At 34.8% G+C, this 21,414-nt stretch overlaps 2 protein-coding genes across 8 annotated transcripts in view; one reads left to right on the forward strand and one right to left on the reverse strand.

Annotated features, from left to right (window-relative positions):
* The window catches only part of LOC135196104 (serine/threonine-protein phosphatase 2A 56 kDa regulatory subunit delta isoform-like), a 58,407-nt gene extending 49,142 nt beyond the window's left edge, over nt 1-9,265 (reverse strand). For 2 of the 7 annotated variants that reach the window (XM_064222565.1, XM_064222564.1), the window contains exons 1-2: nt 8,750-9,265; nt 918-956 (exon numbers count right to left, since the gene is read on the reverse strand). In XM_064222565.1, the coding sequence (XP_064078635.1) occupies nt 918-956; nt 8,750-8,755 (45 nt within the window). In that variant the 5' untranslated portion in view covers nt 8,756-9,265. Of the gene's footprint in view, nt 1-917; nt 957-8,161; nt 8,333-8,749 lie in introns of those variants that run through there. The other 5 variants (XM_064222566.1, XM_064222562.1, XM_064222567.1 and 2 more) reach the window with 4 other exon arrangements.
* Nucleotides 9,266-10,160: 895 nt separating this feature from the next.
* On the forward strand, nt 10,161-18,085 carry LOC135196475 (dynein axonemal light chain 1-like). Its single transcript, XM_064223328.1, has 6 exons — nt 10,161-10,262; nt 14,056-14,228; nt 15,803-15,914; nt 16,087-16,176; nt 16,435-16,525; nt 17,166-18,085. Exons 1-6 carry the CDS (start codon nt 10,161-10,163, stop codon nt 17,360-17,362), a joined length of 765 nt encoding a protein of 254 aa, XP_064079398.1. The 3' UTR covers nt 17,363-18,085.
* The last annotated feature ends 3,329 nt before the right edge of the window (nt 18,086-21,414 follow it).

Raw genomic sequence — 21,414 nt, forward strand, 5'->3', positions numbered from 1 at the left:
CTGCTGTTAGATTCAATAATGCATCGAGACCAGTCTCGGAAATAATAAGAGGCATATGCAAAAAATAGTACTCTGTATACAAACTAACCTGTAACGTTAAAAAGACAAAACAGAAAACTGCAGCAAAATACTACAAACTTTTATAGAGCCCAAATAAATACAGGGAAGGAAAAGCATCATTATTCAGTACGTAACTGTAAATCAATGACCATCAAAGAAAGCAAATGTATGGCTGCCAGTGCTTATGAAGGTAAAATTAAAATGCATAAAAATTGTAATACTGTGCATACTACAGTACAGTATATATATATATATATATATATATATAGTATATATATATATATATATGATATATATATCTATATATATATATATGTATAGATATATATATATATATATATATAATATATATATATATATAATAATATATATATATATATATATATATATATATATATATATATAATATATATATATACAGGGATATCAATCTACAAGTAAGTACTGCCAAGAACAAGTAGACCTTGATAGTAAAATGGTAAAGAATCCTTAAAACTACAAAATATTGCAATGTAAAAACTAAAAATTAACAGACCAATTCACCCTTATAACTAATGATCAGCAAAACTAGAAAATTAAGCATACAGTAGTACCTCCAAAAAGGAGCAAAAGCTAAATAAAACCTTTCTCAACTTTCTGTATTTAATAAACAAACTTTCAGTAGTATTTAATTAACAATCTGCCACCTTCAACTTTGTGAAGCAGTCAAGACTATGAATAAATTCAAGAGGCAAATTTATTGGGCACTGAAAAATTCTTGAATCTTGTCCCTCAACGTACAATACTCTACTTGCTACTGCCTGGAAATGATTTTATCAACATGATCCCACCTGGGTAAGGAGTGACACTATACTTACATCATCTGCATCCTTTCCAACTTGATTCTTTGAAGTTTCCTGAAAGAGACACACAAAATCACATAACTGGTTTCCATGCGAAAGACACTCGACATTTTCTTCATGCAAAATACACTTAGTTAACTAAGTTCAATCGTACATCAGCACAATAAAGCACAATTTCAGAAGCACTGAGGATTGAAGTCGTTTAAAAATGCTGTCCTAACTTCCCATCCAAGGGAGTGTCATAATTATTTTAAAACAAATATACTCAGAATTTATTTCTGATTTTCATTCTTATCTGTTATGATATTGTCTAAGCTGTAATTATAATTTGACAAGATATCATATGTTAAAATATTAGAAAAAACACTTATAACTTGGTAAAATTAGCACATTTTTATGACTGCCTTAGAAAAGAAAGGCCACACCAGGAGGGAAAAACGTAGTATTCACTTTCAACTTTCCATGGAAGGTAAAGAAATATTTTTAATTTTTTTTTTCTTGTACCAAGAGTAACTATATGCGTATCTTCCTCTTTCCACTAATTTTTTTTCTTTTTTAAATGGCCATCCTTAAATTTTGCCTGGTCATGGTGTACGCATCAGTGTGTATTAGCCCGGACTGTGAGGGTTAAACAGCCAGAGCTCCTGATGTAGATTGTGTAGCACAATCAGCCAATTTCAAAATCGAGCACTACAGAAAATTCTGAAACTGATCACAAGCCACATCGCAATGGAATGGAATTTATAAAAGTTAGGCCAAAGACCAAGTGGTGGCACCCATGAGGTCATTCAGGGCTGAAAGGGAAACTGAAAGTAGAAAGGTTAAGTTTTGAAAGGTGTAACATGAAGAAAACCTTTTGCAGTTGCACTATGAAACAATTGTAAGGATTAAGATGGAAGAGAGAGAATACAAACAGAGGTGCAGTAAAATTAATGAAGGGGGTGGCAGCTACGAGCCAAAGAACCTATAATGAATGTAAGAGCACTACCCCCTTCCCAAAAGGGCACATCACAAAAACATATTACAGGAAAAGAAAGCGCCACTGCAACATCGATTACTTTCAATTAATACATTTCAAAATTCAATATATGTTACGACTGTGTCACAACAAGACATTTCTTGGCAGCAAGTAATAATCATGTATATGATAATACCTTACCCCATGTCATCGTTTCACTACAAAACACAACATGAATACAAAAACATTCAAAGCCAAATAAGCCCCAGTAGAACTGCATTATTAGGTAATATGATGCTGTTCACACTACTGGGTTGTATACATGACAGACATGTACTACCTGTTACTGATGTCATTGCAGTGACCAGCAACACTACTTTTTCCTCATAGAGGACGATCTTCACATATACAAGTGACAATCTTCCAAAGAAATTAAACAAGATAATTTGAAAACTATCTTAAAGCCATTAAAAGTACTCTTGGACACACAAGGGGCAGCACAGCACTTTTGCAACTCACTCTTTACTACAAATGGGACCAGACCTGGAGCAGGCAGTCTTACCATCTCTTAAGCAGCTTAACACAGAGGCCAGTATCTTATGCAAGTCATCTCAATTAATGCTAAAAGTAACAACTAGCAGAAAGAAGTTTGTTTTGTTTGTTTGTATGGTTTTTATGTTGCGTGGAACCAATGGTTATTCAGAAACGGGGCCGACGGCTTTCTGTGACTTCCGGGCCACGTCACCCCTCAATGGAATGCCTGAGAATTGAACTTGCGGCCACCAAGGTGGCAGGCCAAGACCAAACCTACCACACCACTGAGGCGCATTAGTAGAAAGAGGTGGAAAGCATGAAGAGCTCAGCTCAATTTAGACTTGAAAACAAGGAGAAAGCCACCCAGTGCACGAAAACCAAAAATGACAATGATGCTCATTGCAGCTTCAAATCTTAAGTGATATGATGTGCAGGGTTAAAGCAAAACTTGTTGTCATATACTACCACAAAATCATTGTTGCGCAAAATATATTTTAAAGATTGTATAGTATCTATTCAGCACTCAATACGTACATACATATATGAAAGGGATAGCAGACAAGTTTCAATTTGAATATGAAAGTTATTGAAAAATGGAATGTAATCAAAAAATTTATTTCCAATTTCCAGGCAACACCTAAAATAATTTGGACAGACAGCGTATACAAACACATTATGATATTTCAAGTCAAACTGAACTTGGTTCACCACTCAAGCACCACAACTGTCCAATTAGAAAGTTTAAATCAACACCTAATCTTAACCATACTTGCACCACCCAAGATAAATACTTTACATTCAGTGACTGCAAGGTTGGATGTATAAATGTATGGTGTTTAGGACAAACGTCTAAGCAGAGTTCAAGAGAGCAATTTACAGAACCAGCAACGAAAAACCAAGAAATAATATTGACCAGCAAGGTCAGTTCCAAACGTGAAAATTTTACATTAATAGATTACAGTATTAAGAATCTTACAAATATTATGAACTAAGTATTTAAAAGATACTTAACTACCTAAATAACTATAGCCACATCTTTACCCTGACAGCTCCTCTGCTGTTGATTACTCCTATCTGCCAGTGTGACACCTTGCTAAACCATTTGCAATACATATTTCACACACAGCACACAACAGGGGCACTGTTTCCTTCATAATGAAACTGGTGGCTGAGGGATAATATTCCCTATCAAAAGTATTGTTAACATATAGTCCAAGGTACTCTAATACTTTGATTATGTAAACAAGGATGGCCTGTCTAAAAACGTTGATACCCGCGAAACTACTGGGAAATGCAGGTTAAGATGAATAAAAAAAAATAAATGAATAAATAAAAAACCAGCTTGGAAAAGGATTGCGAAGTGAAACTCTGCTTTCCATGGCAGTAAAGCCACACTGGCATATTGCGGAGGTACGAGCTTGGTTGTCAACCAAAAATCCACCCTGTATATGCATGAGTCGCCAGATGCCACAGATTCCTTGTTTTACAATCTTTGATTGTTTTTACCAGTTTCCAGTAGCGCTAGAAGATTATCCTATTGTTAAGAATGAAGGTTTGCTCCATTTATGAACAAATGTATATTTTACATCTTACAAATTGACAGCAATGCTTGAAATGAAATGCAATGTTTAGGCCAAAGGTCAAGTGCAGAGACCACTGAGGTCATTCAGTGCTTAAATGGAAATGGAGAATCAAAACAAGAGAAAAACCTCACAGCTCCACTATGAAACAATAAGCTGAGGGTGGAAAGTAAGATGGAAGAAAGAGAATGTGTAGGAACCGGGGTACAGTAAACGGAATGAAAGGGATTTGCAGCTTGGGACCAAAGGGATGCTGCAAAAAACATTAAGTAATGCCTATAGAGCACCATGTGAGATGCACTGATGGCACTAGCCCCTAAAGCTATTCTTGCATTTCATAATTTACATTTTCACAGATCGACCTTTTCAATGTCTGATGTGTGAATTAGCATGTGGTCTGTGACAACATTAAAAATAACCTATGGCCAATTGTAAATTGATGCAAAATGTGTTAATTTGAAGATTAATAAGAATTCTGTGGCAAAAAGTTCCAAATATATATATACTCAAATTTCTCTCCTAGTTTCCTAATCAATAAATTTTTTTACTTTACTATATATCTCTTATTAACATCTGTAGTTGTCTTAAGCATTCTACATTTCACTTAAATTCTGCTCTTATTCCAACAATGCCTCCACCCTGAAGACTAACAAGACTCTAGCATTCTACATAGAGCCCCATCATCTATTCTTAGATTTGCCGATAGCCTGGGATGCATTGTCTCAGGAGTAATTAGGAAACCCCTCTACTTTCCTAGTATCAGTACTTTCAAAAGTGTTATTTCTTAAGACTATCAAAGGTTTTCTCTACCTACAGGATACTGCCAACAAAAATTTGAGGGGGGGGGGGGGGAGAGCTCCCCTTTTGGTGGCACAAGGGCCACTTCTCAAAAGATAAGTCGCACTCAGTGATTTGAAGCGAAAAAACTGGATCACAGCCGACTTTAGACTGACCAACAGAACATTACAGATTCTGCATACTAGAAAATTGCTAGTGCATGACAGAAATGTGCCTTCAAGGAAAATGATGACAGAACAATGCAGTCTTGCCCTAAATGGGTTCTGTTGTACAATGCTTGTAACAATACAGCTGAGATTTTGTGTCACACTCAAGGATATGACCAAACAATGACAACTTTCTCCATCCTCTCATGAAATTGTGCACCAAGCATGTTTATCATCTCATACAATCGAATATACTTCTATAATAAAATAAGGTTTCACATATACTTACCAAACAATTACAAAGCGGCAAGAAAGCTTACAGCTTTGACATTGTTTGGTAAGTCACTTATGTGAAATTTTGCCTTATCCAATACCAAAGTAATGCAAATGACTGATATTAAGATACAAAGGATTACCAATAATCTTGAGAAATGGCTTATAGGGCTTATTGTTGCTAATAATAAATGCACACCATTACGTTACACCTGAAAGATTGAGTTATGATGCATCTAGAAAGCAATGGACCTTTTTTTTTTTTTTTTTAAATACGTACTAGGTTAAAGATAAAGTGCCCTTGGTTAGGTCAGGTCAAGTCCTTACAATCAAGTGCTTATAAAAATGTATATACTTCTCACAATACTTATCTTGCATTTTGCAATTATTTAACTCTTGACATGGTGCTACTGAATGGAATGGAGTTTATTTAGGCCAGAGGCCAAGTGCTGGGGCCTATGAGGACATTCAACACAAATGAATATTGTGAGCGAAAAGGTCTTACGGGAAATCTCTCGGTTGCAGAATGAAACAATTGTTTGGAGATTTTAAAGAATTATTGAGGAGAATATGAATATAGGTTCATTAAAAGGAATGAAAGAGATTGCAGCTAGGTGCTGAAGGGAAGCTGCAAAGTACATCCAGTAATGCCTAAATGTTGGTAATATTCATAAAATCGGACATAAGGGAAACATTTTTTTTCTTTGTATCCTAACATTTTATCCTGCTACACTGTCTGAATGGGGGTTGACTGTAAGGTAAATTAGTAATTTTTGTCAAGCTAGGCACAGCTGTCATTGTGACCAAAGTAGGCTACAAGTCTGTCTATAGCTTATCCCATCAGCAATTGGCAGTTTGGTTCGTTTGCTAGCCTAACCCACAGTTTTGGCGACTTTCCATTTTGCTTTTAACCCTGCTAACGATACCTACATTTAAAGCAAACTAATAATCACACAAGTCAATAATATACATACTATTGTGGATTTAATTTTAGATAAATTGCAAAACAAGTACAACTGAAGACTACTACTGCACCCCTCTGATTTGTTCACCAAGCCTAGAAGCTTACATGCAACATGGGCATTGCGTATAACGTCATTCCAGCCCCTTGGGAATGAATCTAAAAACTTAAGATGAATATCACATTAAATATCATAAACACAAACAAAACAAAATTCATATAACCTCATTCCAGCCCCTTGGGAATGAATTTGAAAACATCAACAAACATCAGACATTAAATATCATACACAAAAAAAAAGACAATTACAGGAGGTCCAGGGTAACAGAGGGGTTCTGTTCCCTACTGAGCGCTGCTACTAACTGAAAATAACCACTAGCTGAAAATCAGAGATAACAGCGCTAATAACCCACTTGACGATACCGTTAGCTGGGGGTCGACGCTGATAATCAAGTTAACACTGTCGCAAAATGAAATCACCGTAAACTGCTGCCGCCAGTAAGAAGGGACTGTCTGTATACACAAAAGGCTGTCAACATTCCATTCAGCAAGTGGCAGGAACCAGGCTGTGATAGTAGTCATCAGTTTTACCCCAAAATGACCTCAAATTATTGTGGACGATCTAAAAGGAGACTGAGTACGTAGGCCTACCGTGTCACAACAGGTTTGTTTGTTTGTATGGTGTTTTTACGTTGCATGGAACCAGTGGTTATTCAGCAACGGGACCAAGGGCTTTACGTGACTTCCGAACCACGTCGAGATAATAGGTTTGTTTGTGGGTTTGGATGGTGTTTTTTACATTGCATGGAACCAGTGGTTATTCAGCAGTGGGACCAACGGCTTTACGTGACCTCCGAACCACGTCAAGATGATGTCGAGATAATAGGTTTGTTTGTGTGTTTGGATGGTGTTTTTACATTGCATGGAACCAGTGGTCATTCAGCAGCAGGACCAACGGCTTTAAGTGATTTCCGAACCACGTCAAGATACTAATAGTGTTTGTGTGTTTAGATGGTCTTTTTATGTTGCATGGAACCAGTGGTTATTTAGCAGGGGGACCAACGGCTTTACGTGACTTATGAATGCGTCGAGAGTGAACTTCTATCACCAGAAATACACATCTCTGATCCCTCAATGGAATGGGCAAGAATCAACTCATGGCCACCGAGATGGCAGGTAAAAACCATACCGACCAACGATCTACATAGTGACAGAGTATGTAGGCTTACTGTGTGTCACGATAGGGACGGCAGACCTAGTAAATAGGTAGGTACATTGCAACAAAAGGCAACCATGGTCATCGTTCTTACAAGAATGAGCTAGAAAGTGACTGTCGATGGAAAAATGGTAAAAGAAAGGTATATGGGAAGACATACAATGAATTGTATAATTAACGCAAGCCTAACCTAATTAAGTGCCCTAGGCCAGCCCAGACAAAGCTCAGCGCAATTAAGATTTAGCCTGAATCATACTATTTGGTAACTGAATTTGATATTTGAGCTGAAACACCATGAAAAGATCATAATGCAAGAATAATATGCAGTTAAAATGGGATTTTTATGTTGCATAAAATAAATTCCTGGCTATGGGCCCAGGTTACGGCAACCTGGCAATGTATCGTTACCCTCAGGCCTACCACATTTATACAGAGGTTTACTGTAGCCCATGCTGTAGATTATTATGTTACAGGATAAAGTCTAAAACAATAATAACGTTAAAAAATGTCAACCAAGATGACATCTCGAACGAAACAAAACTTAACCTTGACATTTAATAGTTTACGGTAACCAGGTTACGGTTTATAGTATTATGTTCGATCGTTTCGCTTATAAACCGTCACGTTACGTTACAGGATGAATTCAAAACGATAATAAGCAGTTAAAAATTTCTAAACAACGTCTCAGATGACAGAAAAATAACCTTGAAGCGTAAGTTATCGTAACCAGGTTACCTAAATAATAATGGCTGGATCGTCCAACGTTACGTTACAGGATTCCGTCTTAACTTACTGTCATGAGCACCATGATCAAAGCCCACAGGGGGTAAACACGACAGCTGCTGTCACGATGGATACTATAAAAGGGCGGAGGGGGGAAAAGAGCTAATTTTTTTAAAGGTAAACAAGGGACTTTGTAAGTGTCAAGTCTCTCCACCCCCTTCCCTCGCCAACCATTACTACCTAAGGAGAGACGGTGTCATCGCGTCTATATCTAAGTCTAAACGGCTCGAATCGGCCTTATTTAACCTTGCCATTACTTAATTCAGCCATATTTAATTCCTAAATTCATCCTAAATGACAGGAATAAGGATAATATCGACGGTGAAAGGAGAAACATTTATTTTTTTTCACGTTTTCACGTCAGGATTCCCACCCCAATTCCTCCTCCTCCTCCTCATCACCACCATTGTTCCAGCAATATTCATGGCCGACCTCCCTCGACCCAAATTTCTTTTCGGTCCTGACGGACACATCGGCGCCTCTAACGCCCCTAAAACAGATCAGAAAGGAAGGTCAATCATTGCAGAAGCGATGGCGGCCACCCACGGGCGGCCGTGACGCGACCGCGGGGCGCTCCGCGCCCCGCCAAACGCCTTACCTCCATTTCGAGCTGCGTTTTATTTTGTACTTTTGGGGAGAAGTTGGGTGTTGCGGCGCGAGTTCGCGACGTCGTCGGTGGTGGTGGGGGGGGATGGAATCGGCGGCCGCTGATTGGTCGGTTCTGGGGGTCACGTGATCCTCTTTCATTCACTTGTTCGGGGTTTTGCGGGCATGATGGGATTCTCTCTCTCTCTCTCCCTCTCTCTCTCTCTCTCGAGACTCACTACTGCTTCTTCTCCGTCGCCCCTCCCGGATTCATTCGGGCGCTTTTCATCTCTCGTTCGCTCCGGCTGTCGTGGCGGCAGCGGCGGCGCCCACCATCACGAAGGGCGGGGCGGGCGGACGACGGGCGTGTTTGGCACTTAGACGTGGGCGCGATATCCGGCAGCACAAATATGTCGGGGGATTTCGGTTCATAAAATTGTCGCGCACGGCGGACCACCTGCTCCTCGTCCCACTGTTTCAATCTCTCACACTCCCTACTCTCTCCCTCCTCCCTCCTCTCTCTCTCTCTCCCTCTCGCGGCCCGATGTTCTTTTGTTTCCCCCCTCCCCTCCCCCGGGTGGTTCGCGAAACGCTTCGAACGCTCTAGTTCAAACTTGCTTTTACTTGTATTATTTGTTCAAGCAATAAAACAATTAACATTTTAAACGTAGTATATATAACTACAACAACAACATCCTCCATAATTCCACAACTCGAACGACGCTATCGACGCGGTAATATATTTTGTTATATTTTGCTCATTACGAAACGACACAGTTCGAACTCTTCATGAAATTTTTGTTTTAAAAGTTGTGGAACTATGTCAGTTTAATACGCTACGTTGTATATTATATATATATCATTATCATTCTTTATAAATATATAATTAAAATATACCGTAAACGCCACAACCGTTAACGCTTATAAGGTATAATATGTTTCGTCCATTACGAAACGACACTTCACGAAACTCTTCGTTTGTTTATGGAAGAAATACGATTATATTCAAATATCCCTTTAGATATGTTACGTAGGCTATATGACAATATCATTCGCCATAAATATACATTCCAAAATACTATACAAACCACAACCATCTTTATTATTATAACATAATAATAATAATATAGGCTCCTCGCTAAGTAACAACACCCAGTGCCATGAACGTTCGAAACCTCGAACTGACTTCGGTTCGAGTTCGAAGCTTCTTGTTCCAATTGACCCCTCCCCACACAGAGAGAGAGAGAGATGGAGTAATCACTAACAAATTTTACTTTCCCTTTTATAAAAACAGAAATATTTCCCTTGAGTAAATAAACAATTTCCTTAAATATTCAACGCTCTGTGTCTTTAAATTAATAATGAATGAATTATCTATAAGATAAATACAAAAACACTTATGGAAATTTTTGAAGCCGGTCACCATGGCAACATTGTGTAAACCAGATGGTGGAGTTAACTGGTTTTACATTATCGGTGTTTATCGTTGTCTCTCGCACGTCTGTTTTCGTAAATATTACTATTTCGTAAACAGTACTGTGTAAAATGGTGAGTAAACAGTAAGTCTAATGCGCAACGAACTTCACTGACGTAGAAAACAGTCAAAACATTCGAAAAGATTACAAGGAAAATACTGAAGTTTAAGACTGTACTACAATTACAAGAAAAACATTGTGAAGTTTAAGACTAACACACAAGAAAAACATTCTGAATTAAGACTACTACACAAGGAAAACATTCTGAACTAGGACTACTGCGCAAGAAAAACATTCTGAGTTAAGACTTCACACAAGAAAAAACATTCTGAATTAAGAATACTACACAAGAAAAACATTCTGAATTAAGACTACTACACAAGAAAAACATTCTGAATTTTAAGACCATAATTCAAAAAATTATTTACGTAAACTATTTCATAATGGAATGAATTTGGAATGTGATTTGAATGTTAATTCTGGTTATTACGCTCGGTGGGCTCAGCATGTGCTGGCATAAGGCCTATTCTAGACTAAACCAGTTAGACAATAATTTTTAAAAAATAATAATATATTAAGTCAAGAGATTCATAATGTAGGCCGTATAAAAGATTATAATTTCTTGAAGACTTAACTTTAGGCTAAACGATATATGGTGTATAATATATATACACACATTTAAATCAGTAGGCATATTCTTGAGTGATAAAAATTATTGTATAAGATTCTTAACGTGTGTAGATCTATTCATCATTCAAACTTACATAGATGTGTAACTGATAAAAAAGGTCGAAATAGGTTATAGATTCTTGAAGAGGTCAACTATATATATATATATATATATATATATATATATATATATATATATATATATATGTGTGTGGTGTGTGTGTGTGTGTGTGTGTGTGTGTGTGAAGGCCCATATCAGACGCCCATTGCTAGGTGAATGGCTAAATAAATAAAAAATGTTATCTATTTAAGAAAAAAATAGAAAATTAGTATTTATCGTAGTTATATTCAAAGGAGAGAGAGAGAATTGTTAAACCAACGCATCTTGGTCTTCACAATATTGATACTTAAATGTAATGCTTTTTTATCATAGCGATTACATTTCCTGCATAGAATTACATTAGAAATGATCTTTTTTTTTAATATTGGCTTCGTATGACAATCATAGGCCTAATTATGATGTAAGTTATTGAATTATGTTTTGTCATGATTCAGATGACGGTTCGAATGGCTGTTTGATTATTATGTGGTGAAAAGTATATTTAAATAACTCTGTAATTATTTGTTGTTTGTGTTTATTTACACATACACACAGACATTCACGCAAAAGTTTTAAGAACATCAGTGAGTCTAGTGCACCTCAGTCTAGTACACCAATTTTATTACAGAAATCTTTAAAGCGCAAAGTTAAAATGGTGTTTTTACACCATATTTTCGATGGTGAATAACAATGATATATATATATATATGTATGTATGTATATATATATATATATATATATATATATATATATATATATATATATATAGTTCCATTTCATTCAAATTGTGGAGCTACTTTTTTTTTATTATTCTTTCTCGTTAAAAAAGATAAGAACTTTTTTTAATGTTAAAAATGTTAAGCATATTTTATCAACTTTAACTTTTACAGTAATGGGGAATTATATCAAGTTTATCTCTTTAATTTAATTTATTTATTTATTTTAGTACTTAGCATCATATAAACTTTTAACTACTGTTCAGTAATTAAGAAATTTATCAATTTGACCTTTTTTTAGTAATGGAGAAATTTATCAACTTTACCTATTTTTTAATTAATGGAGCAGTTTATCAACTAACTTTTTTTTAGATATGGAGAGTTTTATCAACTTTATATTTTTTCTTAAATGATAAATTTATCAACTTTACATATTCTTTTTAGTAGAACAATTCATCAACTAATCTTTTTAGATATGGAGAATTTTATCAACTTTACCTATTTTTCAGTAATGGAACATTTTATCAACTAACTTTTTGGATATTGAGAATTTTATCAACTTTACTTTTTATTTAGTAATGAAGAATTTTATTAACTTTATCTTTTAGTAATGGAGAATTTGATCTTTACTTTTAATAATGGAGCATTTGACCAACTTTGCCTATTTTTTTAGTAATGGAATATTTTATCAACTAAATTTTTAGTAATTGAGAATTTTATCAAATTTATTTTTTTAGTAATGAAGAATTTTATCAACTCTAGTTTTTAGTAATGAAGAATTTTATCAACTTTACCTATTTTTTTAATCAATGGTGCTGTTAATCAGCTAACTTTTTTTTTTTTTTGGAAAATGAGAATTTTATCAATTTTATTTTTAATAATGTATTAATTATCAACTTTAAGTAATTTTTTTTTTATTAAGGACCAATTTATCAATTAACTTTTTTTAGTAATTGGGAATTTAATCAACTTTACTTTTAATAAAGGAGCATTTGATCAACTTTACCTAGTTTTTTTTATTAATGGAACATTTTCTCAACTAACTTTTTTCAGAAATTGAGAATTTTATAAACTTTACTTTTAATAATGTATTAATTTATCAACTTTAAGTATTTTTTATTAATGGAAACATTTAACAACTAATTTTTTTTTGGAACTTGAGAATATGATCAACTTTACTTCAAATAATGGGGGAATTGATCAACTTTACCTATTTTTTTTTCTAGTAATGGAATATTTCATCAACTACATTTTTAGTAATTGAGAATTTTATCAACTTCATTTTTTTAGTAATGGAGAAATTTATCAACTTTACCTATTTTTTTTTTTTTTTTTAGTAATGGTGCAGTTTATCAACTAACTTTTTTTTTTTAGAAATTGAGAATTTATCAACTTTACCTATTTTTTTTAGTAATGGTGCAGTTTATCAACTAACTTTTTTTTTTTTAGAAATTGAGAATTTATCAACTTTACTTTAATAATGTAGAAATTTATCAACTTTACGCTATTTTTTTTTAGTATGGTGCAGTTTATCAACTAACTTTTTTTTTTTTAGAAATTGAGAATTTATCAACTTTACTTTTAATAATGTAGAAATTTATCAACTTTAAATATCATTTTTATCAATGGAACATTTTATCAACTAACTTTCTTTTAGAAGTTGAGAATTTTATCAACTTTATTGTTTTGGTAATGTAGAAATTGATCAACTTTACCTATTTTATTCTAGTAACGGAATATTTCATCAATTACATTTTTAATAATTGAGAATTTTATCAACTTTATTTTTTTAGTAATGGAAAAGTTATCAATTTTACCTATTTTTTCTTTTAGTAATGGTGCAGTTTATCAACTAACTATTTTTTAGAAATTGAGAATTTTATCAACTTTACTTTTAATAATGTAGAAATTTATCAACTTTAAATATCTTTTTTTATTAATAGACCAGTTTCTCAACTAACTTTTTTTTTTAGAAAGAGAGTATTATCAACTTTTTTTTTTGAAATGTAGAAATTTATCAAAATTAAATATATATATTTTAGTAATGGAACACTTTATCAACTATTTGTTTTAGAAATTGAGAATTTTAAAAGCTTTACTTTTAATAATGTAATAATTTATCATCTTTAAATATTTTTTATTAATGGAACATTTAGTCAACTAATTTTTGTTTAGAAAATGACAATTTGATCAAATTGTCATTTTCTAAATAACGGAGCATTTGACTAACTTTACTAATACATGTAGTATATAAATATGAAGCAGCTTACAAACTAACATTTTCTTGAGTATGTAACCAACTCAGTCCCACCTGACCACCTCTGCCATTTCCCACCCACGACCCCCCACCCCCCTATAGTCCCAGTCGAAGGGTGGCGACTCCCAGAAGAGCACGACGATCAAGGAAGCCATCAGGCAATGGGAGGAGGCGACGGGGGAGAAGGCGGCGGAGGCGAAGGAGGTGAAGCTCATAGGACAGTATCCTCCGATCGAGAAGCTCGACTCAGCCCTGCAGAACCTCGTCAACTGCGAGTGAGCGAACGAACCTCATTGTTTTTTCCATCTGTCCATCCGCCTGTGGTGTTTGCGCATGGTAACACTGCTTTCCGGGCTTTAAATAATATCCTATTTCGAATAATAACGGTGTAATTCGCATACAGTGAATTATTAAAACACATTTCAGTTGCAAATGTATACCCAGATATCCTTTTATTTACCTAAAACTTACACATAGCGTAACTATTTAAAGCCCCGGATGCAGTGTTACCACCATGCGCGACCAGCACAGGCGGATGGACAGATGGAAAAAAACAGTATATCCGGCAGTTCGCTTTTCAATTCGTCTTAAACTGTTTTATTATTATTATTTATTTTCCTGGTTGTTGTTTAACTGTAGTAGCTTAAATTTTATTTTTCGAGTATATACATATATATATATATATAATATATATATATATATATATGTATATAATGTTAAAATTGCGTTAAGATCTTTCTATATTAGGCCTAGGCCTATGTCCAGCAGTTCGCTTTTCAATTCGTCTGCAACTGGTTTTTTTTTCATGTTATTTCTTTTCATGGTTGTTTTTTTTCTGTATTATCTTGAATTTGAATTATTATATTAATAATAATCTATACTTATATATATATATAATAATATATATATATTCTAATATAATATATATGTATATTATATGTAATATTACGTGCAAAATCTTTCTATATTAGGCCTAGGCCTATGTCCAGCAATTCGCTTTTCTATCGTCTGCAACTGTTTTTTTTTTTTTTGGTGGTGGGGTGATTATTTATTTTCATGGTTTTGGTTTAACTGTATTAAATTCAATTTCTTTTCATATATACATGTGTTTAAATATTGTATAAGTTAAAATTGCGTGCAAGATCTGTCTATATTAGGCCTATGTCATGTCGCATCGCTGTCTTTTCTTTCGTCTGCAACTGTTTTTTTTTATTATTTTTTCTTTTCATGGTTGTGGTTTAACTGTAGTAAATTAAAATTTTTATTTATTTTTATATAACATATATAAAATTTATATGTATATGTACATATATGTTAACACTACATGTCAGATCTGTCTACGTATGTTAGGCCTAGGCCTATGACTTACAGTTGACTTTTCCTCCATGTCTATGCAACTGTTCTTATGTTTTTATTGCTTTTTATATTTTTATGCAACTGTCCTTATGTTTTTATTGTTTTTCATAGTTGTAGTTTATAGTTACTATAGTAACTATAATCTTTAATCATATATATAATATTTATGAAAATATATGTTCATATTAATATGTTAAAATTGCGTGTATACTAGGCCTAAGCCTATGTCTCAAAGTTTCTTATATTCTATGTCAATAAATGTTTTTATGTTTTATTTATTTTTTATGGTTATGGTTTAACTGAAGTAACTATAATTTTTATTGATATATATATAATAAATATATACTTAAACTGCGTGTAAGATCTGTCTATATTAGGCCTAGGCCCACGTCTCACGCACCTATGGGATTCATGTCTTGGAAAGCCACTGTTCATCATTGTTCATGTCTTGGGCAGCCATTGTTGATAATTGTTTATGTCTATACGGTTCCAGGAAATTGTCTCTGTCGACCAACATGATCGAGAAACTCAATCATCTGAACAACCTTCGGTGCCTCAGGATTCTCAGCCTAGGCAGAAACAACATCAAGAGCCTGGCTGGCCTGGTGAGCAATTCTCGTACTTTTTAAAAGTGATTTAAAGTGCTTTCTAAGTATCGTACCACAATCTGTTCAGGTTATTAGACTTATTACTTTAAAATCACTTGAGTTTGACCCTCTGAATCCCCAGAGTTGTTTTGGATTTGAAGAAAAACAAAAATTTATCATTCCTCAACAGGAGGTGTTGGCGGAGACGTTGGAGCAGCTCTGGATCTCTTACAATCTCATAGAGAAGTTGAAGGGTATAGGTCTCCTGAAAAAGATCAAGGTGAGGCGGAGGAGGAGGAGGAGAAGGTACCAGGTGATATATCCTACGCAATACTCGATCATGATTCATCCTTAGTACCACTCGCCCATGATATATCCCCTAGCACCACTCGTTACATTTGTGCGCGCAAGCGCGCTATTCTACTCGATGGCGTCAAAGAGCGCAGTGAGGGATGATGGTGCTTCAAAACCATAATATATATAATCTATTTTATACAAATTTTTTTATCTTTAAACACATATTTTTCGGTGTCCCCAGGTCCTCTACATCTCCAATAACCTGGTCAAGGACTGGTCCGAGTTCATGAAGTTGACTGAAGTCCTGACGCTGGAGGAACTTAACTTTGTCGGTAAGTTTCTCTCTCTCTCTCTCTCTCTCTCTCTCTCTCTCTCTCTCTCTCGGTACCAAGTTGTTGCTCATTTCTCTCCCTCTCTTTCTCTTTCTCTGTCTCTCTCTCAGTACCGTGTTACTGATAATTTCTCTCTCTCTCTCTCTCTCTCTCTCTCTCTCTCTCTCTCTCAGTACCAAGTTGTTAATCATTTCTCTCTCTCTCTCTCTCTCTCTCTCTCTCTAGTACGTGTTGTTGATCATTTATCTCTCTCTCTCTCTCTCTCTCTCTCTCTCTCAGTAAGTACAAAGTTGCTGATCATCTCTCTCTCTCTCTCTCTCTCTCTCTCTCTCTCTCTCTCTCTCTCTCTCTCTCTCAGTATGTACAAAGTTGCTGATCATCTCTCTCTCTTTCTCTCCCTTTATTCCATGAACGGAGGATTTAATTTTTGTCTCGTGACATTAATCGCCTATCATAAGTATTTGAAAAATAATAATAATAATTATTATTATTAAAATTATTATTATTATTATTATCAAGGTCTGTGGGCTTTCGTAGGTTACTAGGTTACTTATAAGTAAATTCTCCGGATATATATATATATATATATATATATATATATATATATACATATATATATATATATAATACATATATACAGGAAACCCTCTAGAGGAAAAGCACTCGGGTGAGGGAACGTGGCGTGCGGAGGTCGAGAAGAAGATAACATGGCTGAAGAAACTGGACGGGCTGCCCATCATCCGAGACCTGGACGACGAAGCCATCATTGAGCAGCAGCAACAACAGCAGGAGGAGGAGAACCGCAGGGGCTCCGTCGCGGCTCCGACACCCACGTGAGACTAGGGAGTCGCGACAGGGCATTAGGTCGACGCTGGTGGTGCCGTTGTTGGTGGTGGCTGTAGGCCTAGGGCGATATGTCGTCTAAGCGAGTGTTCGTCGATATAAGTTTTGTCTCATTTTAGCTTCCTGGACAAGAAAACTGTTGAGGTGGTTTTGTCATTCTGTCCACACTTTTTTTCTCTCCGCCCTTTTTCTGTCCACACTTTCTTCTGTCTGCACCCTATTCTGTCCGCACTTTTTTTCTGTCCACACTTTATTCTGTCCGTAGTTTTTTCTGTCCACACTTTTTCTGTCTACACTTTTTCTGTCAGCACTTTTTCTCTCCGCACTTTCTTCTGTCCATACTTTTTTCTGTCTACACTTTTTCGGTCTGTACTTTATTCTGTCCACACTTTTTTTCTGTCCACCCTCAGATCTTAAAAACTACCAAGGCTAGAGGGCTGCAAATTGGTATGTTGATCGTCCACCTTCCAATCATCAAGCGTACCAAATTGCAGTCATCTAGCCTCATCAGTAGTTTTTTTTTTTTTCTTTTATCTTATTCAAAGTTAAGGTTAGCCACGATCGTGCATCTGGGAATGATATAGGACAAGCCACCACCGGACTGCAGTTTAAACTTATGGGCGGCTTCAAAAAATGGTGGTGGCTCCAAGCTGATACTTCTATGGAGTATTTAAGTTTTGCCTGAAAAGAATTAATAAAAATAAATAAAATTATATATTTTTTTTATTATTGCCTTCATATCTGAAGTTAAGTTAGAGCCTTTGTAAGCTCTGCTCTACAAGAAGTGAAAACATATTGCCTGTATCTGCTCTACAACAAGTGAAACAATGTATTTCTTAGTACGAAGAATAAATAAAAAAAAGCTTTTTTCTTTTATTATTGTCTTCTTATTATACGGAATTAAGTTAGTTCCTTTGTTAACTTACAAAAGACAGAGAGAGAGAGAGACCTTACCTTACAGACCTTACATCTTGTTCGGGTTGCCCCAGGTCCCTCAGTGTGAGGCACCTCTATGTCTACCAGAGAGTTGCTAGTACATCTTCCGGTATATTTTGCATCTTCCAATCTTGGATGGTCTGGGATGCAGTTTAGATATTTGTCGAGCTTATTCTTAAACACATCTACGCTCACTCCTGATATTCCTCAGATGAGCTGGCAACGCATTGAATAGACGCTGCATTATCGATGCTGGTGCGTAGTGGATTAATGTCCTGTGCTTTCCTTATTTTTCCTGGTATAGTTTTGGGCACTATTAAATCTACCTCTGCTTGCTCTTTCTGATATTTTTAGTTCCATGATATTTTCTGCTATTCCTTCTATCTGTTTCCATGCCTGAATTATCATGTAGCGTTCTCTTCTCCTTTCTAGACTATATAATTTTAAGAATTGTAGTCTTTCCCAGTAGTCTAGGTCCTTAACTTCTTCTATTCTAGCTGTAAATGACCTTTGTACACTCTCTATTTGTTGCAATATCCTTTTGATAGTGTGGGTACATATCATATTGCAATATTCAAGTGGACTACGAACTATGTTTTATACAGCATAATCATGTGTTCAGCTTTTCTTGTTTTGAAGTGCCGTAACAACATTCCCATTTTTGCTTTACATTTTGCCAACAGAGTTGCTATTTGATCATTGCATAACATGTTCCTATTTATCATCACACCAAGGTCTTTAACTGCTTCCTTATTTGTGATGGTCTCATTATTAGGTCCCTTATATGCATATAGCTTTCTTTCTCTGTCTCCATAATTTATTGATTCAAATTTATCAGAGTTAAATACCATCCTATTTACCTCTGCCCAATCATATACTTTGTTAAGGTCTCTTTGTAGAGCGTTCCTATCTTCATCACAAGTAATTTCTCTACTTATTCTTGTGTCATCTGCGAAACTACTCACTACCGAATCTTTAACATTATTGTCTATGTCTTCAATCATAATAACAAACAGTATTGCAGCTAACACCGTACCTTGCGGCACACCGGATATTACCTTGGCTTCATCCGATTTTCTCGTCGTTTGCAATAACTATGTTTTTCTGTTTTCTGTTGTGTAAAAATTCTTTTAACCATCTTCCTACTTTATATCCCCACGATATTGTGTTTTCAATAATTTCTTCGCTATAATATTATGGTCTACTTTATCAAAAGCTTTTGCAAAGTCTAAATAAACCACATCTGTTTCATTTCCGCTTTTCATATTTTTGAATATGTTTTCACGGTGGACTAACAGTTGGGTTTGTGTACTTTTTCCGGGTACGAAACCATGTTGTCCTTTATTAAACAAATTATTTTTTATTAAATGTTTCATAATATTTTTCTTCATTACCCTTTCATACACTTTCATAATATGTGATGTTAGACTCACAGGCCTATAATTACTTGCCTCTAGTCTTGATCCACTTTTGAAAGTAGGGGTAATATATGCTAATTTGTGCTCATCATATATCTTGCCTGTATCTACACTTTGTCTTAATAATATTGCAAGTGGCTTTGCGATAGAATGAACTACTTTCTTTAACAAAATAGCAGGAATTCCATCAGGCCCTGCAGCAGCTCCATTTTTAATTTCATTAATAGCTTGCACAATATCAGCTTCATTAATATCTATGTCAGCTAAATATTCACTATTTTTCATTCCCCTTACTTCTATATCATTATCTTCATTATCTATTCTAGGGGTGAATTCTCTCTTATATCGTTCTGCCAGTATGTTGCAAATTTCCTTTTTTTCATTCGTTAATCTCCCTTCAATTCTCAGAGGGCCTATTTCTATTCTTCTTTTATTCATCTTCTTCGCATATGAGATATAGTTTGGGGTTTTGCTTGATATTTAATAGGGTTTTTTCTTCCAAGTCCCGTTTTCATTTTCTTTTGATTGTATAATCTTTTGTTCTGCATTTTCTATCTTACTTTTTAGTTCTATAACTTTCCATGCATTTTTTTCTTTTGCAAGACCTTTTTTCCACTTTCTGATTTTCTGGAACAAGATCCTTCTGTCTCTTGGTATGCATGAATGATGTTTACTTTTCTTCTTCGGTATATATTTTTCCACTATTATCTCCAATATTTTATATAATATCTCCGTATTTACCCTTATGTCATCACTTACGAAAATGTTATCCCAATCTTTGTTTAATTCTTCATTATTTCTGACCATTTTATATTTTTACTGTAGAAGTTGTATTTTCCATATCCTTCCCACTTTTCATTTCTTGCTTATCTCTATTTTCACTTGCTTTGGAATGAACTGTTAATTCTATGACATTATGGTCTGAAATACTCGCATTATAAACTATTATTTCTTTAACATAAATTCATCTCGTTCACAAATACTAGGTCTAAAGTATTTTCCTTTCTTGTTGGCAGGTGATTTATTTGTTGAATGTTGTATTCTAGTAGCATATCTAATAGCTTTTCAAATTGCCTCTTATCTTCTGCACTACTATTACTCTCTTTTTTATATGTATAAGTACAACCACAATCTCCTATTCGTTCTTTCCATTCTACGAAAGGAAAGTTGAAGTCACCAGATAGGAGAATAGTCCAGTCCTTGTGATTTCTACATATATCATCCAATTTTTCAATTATTATGTCAAACTCTTTAGTATTAGGAGGTCTATATATTACTATATTCATCAATTTTTCAGATTCAAATTCTACCGCTATAGTTCACATTCTGAGTTACTATATTTCTCATATATTTTTCCTTGTTTTTTGTCTTTCCCATATATGCGGTTCCCCCTTGATTCCTATTTTTTCTATCTGATCTATAAGTTTGGAACCCTTTTATTTGATCATCATTCCCAGTCTCTTGGAATACCAGGTTTCACTTATATTCATTATATCTATTTTCTTTTCATTTTGGGTTAGTTCTTCTAAGTACTCTATTTTCTTTTGAGTTACTCGTAACTAAACCCTGCGCATTCATCACTATGATGGTTTGCGTGTTTTCTCCTTCATTAATACTGATAGTAATAAGGATTTTCCCATGTCTCTTTCCTGTTCTGGTATGTTGTTCTTTTTTTCATTTCCAGAAATTCAA

Source organism: Macrobrachium nipponense, chromosome 17 (genome assembly GCF_015104395.2).
Source record: "Macrobrachium nipponense isolate FS-2020 chromosome 17, ASM1510439v2, whole genome shotgun sequence".
NCBI lineage: Eukaryota > Metazoa > Arthropoda > Malacostraca > Decapoda > Palaemonidae > Macrobrachium > Macrobrachium nipponense.

What these genes read in the sequence shown, in the direction of transcription:
- LOC135196475 (XM_064223328.1), top strand. Translation starts at nt 10,161, where the DNA reads ATGGCAACATTGTGTAAACCAGATGGTGGAGTTAACTGGTTTTACATT. An exon ending in TTCGTAAATATTACTATTTC is followed by an intron (nt 10,263 to 14,055) that starts GTAAACAGTACT and finishes ACCCCCCTATAG; the next exon opens with TCCCAGTCGAAGGGTGGCGA. An exon ending in TCAAGAGCCTGGCTGGCCTG is followed by an intron (nt 15,915 to 16,086) that starts GTGAGCAATTCT and finishes ATTCCTCAACAG; the next exon opens with GAGGTGTTGGCGGAGACGTT.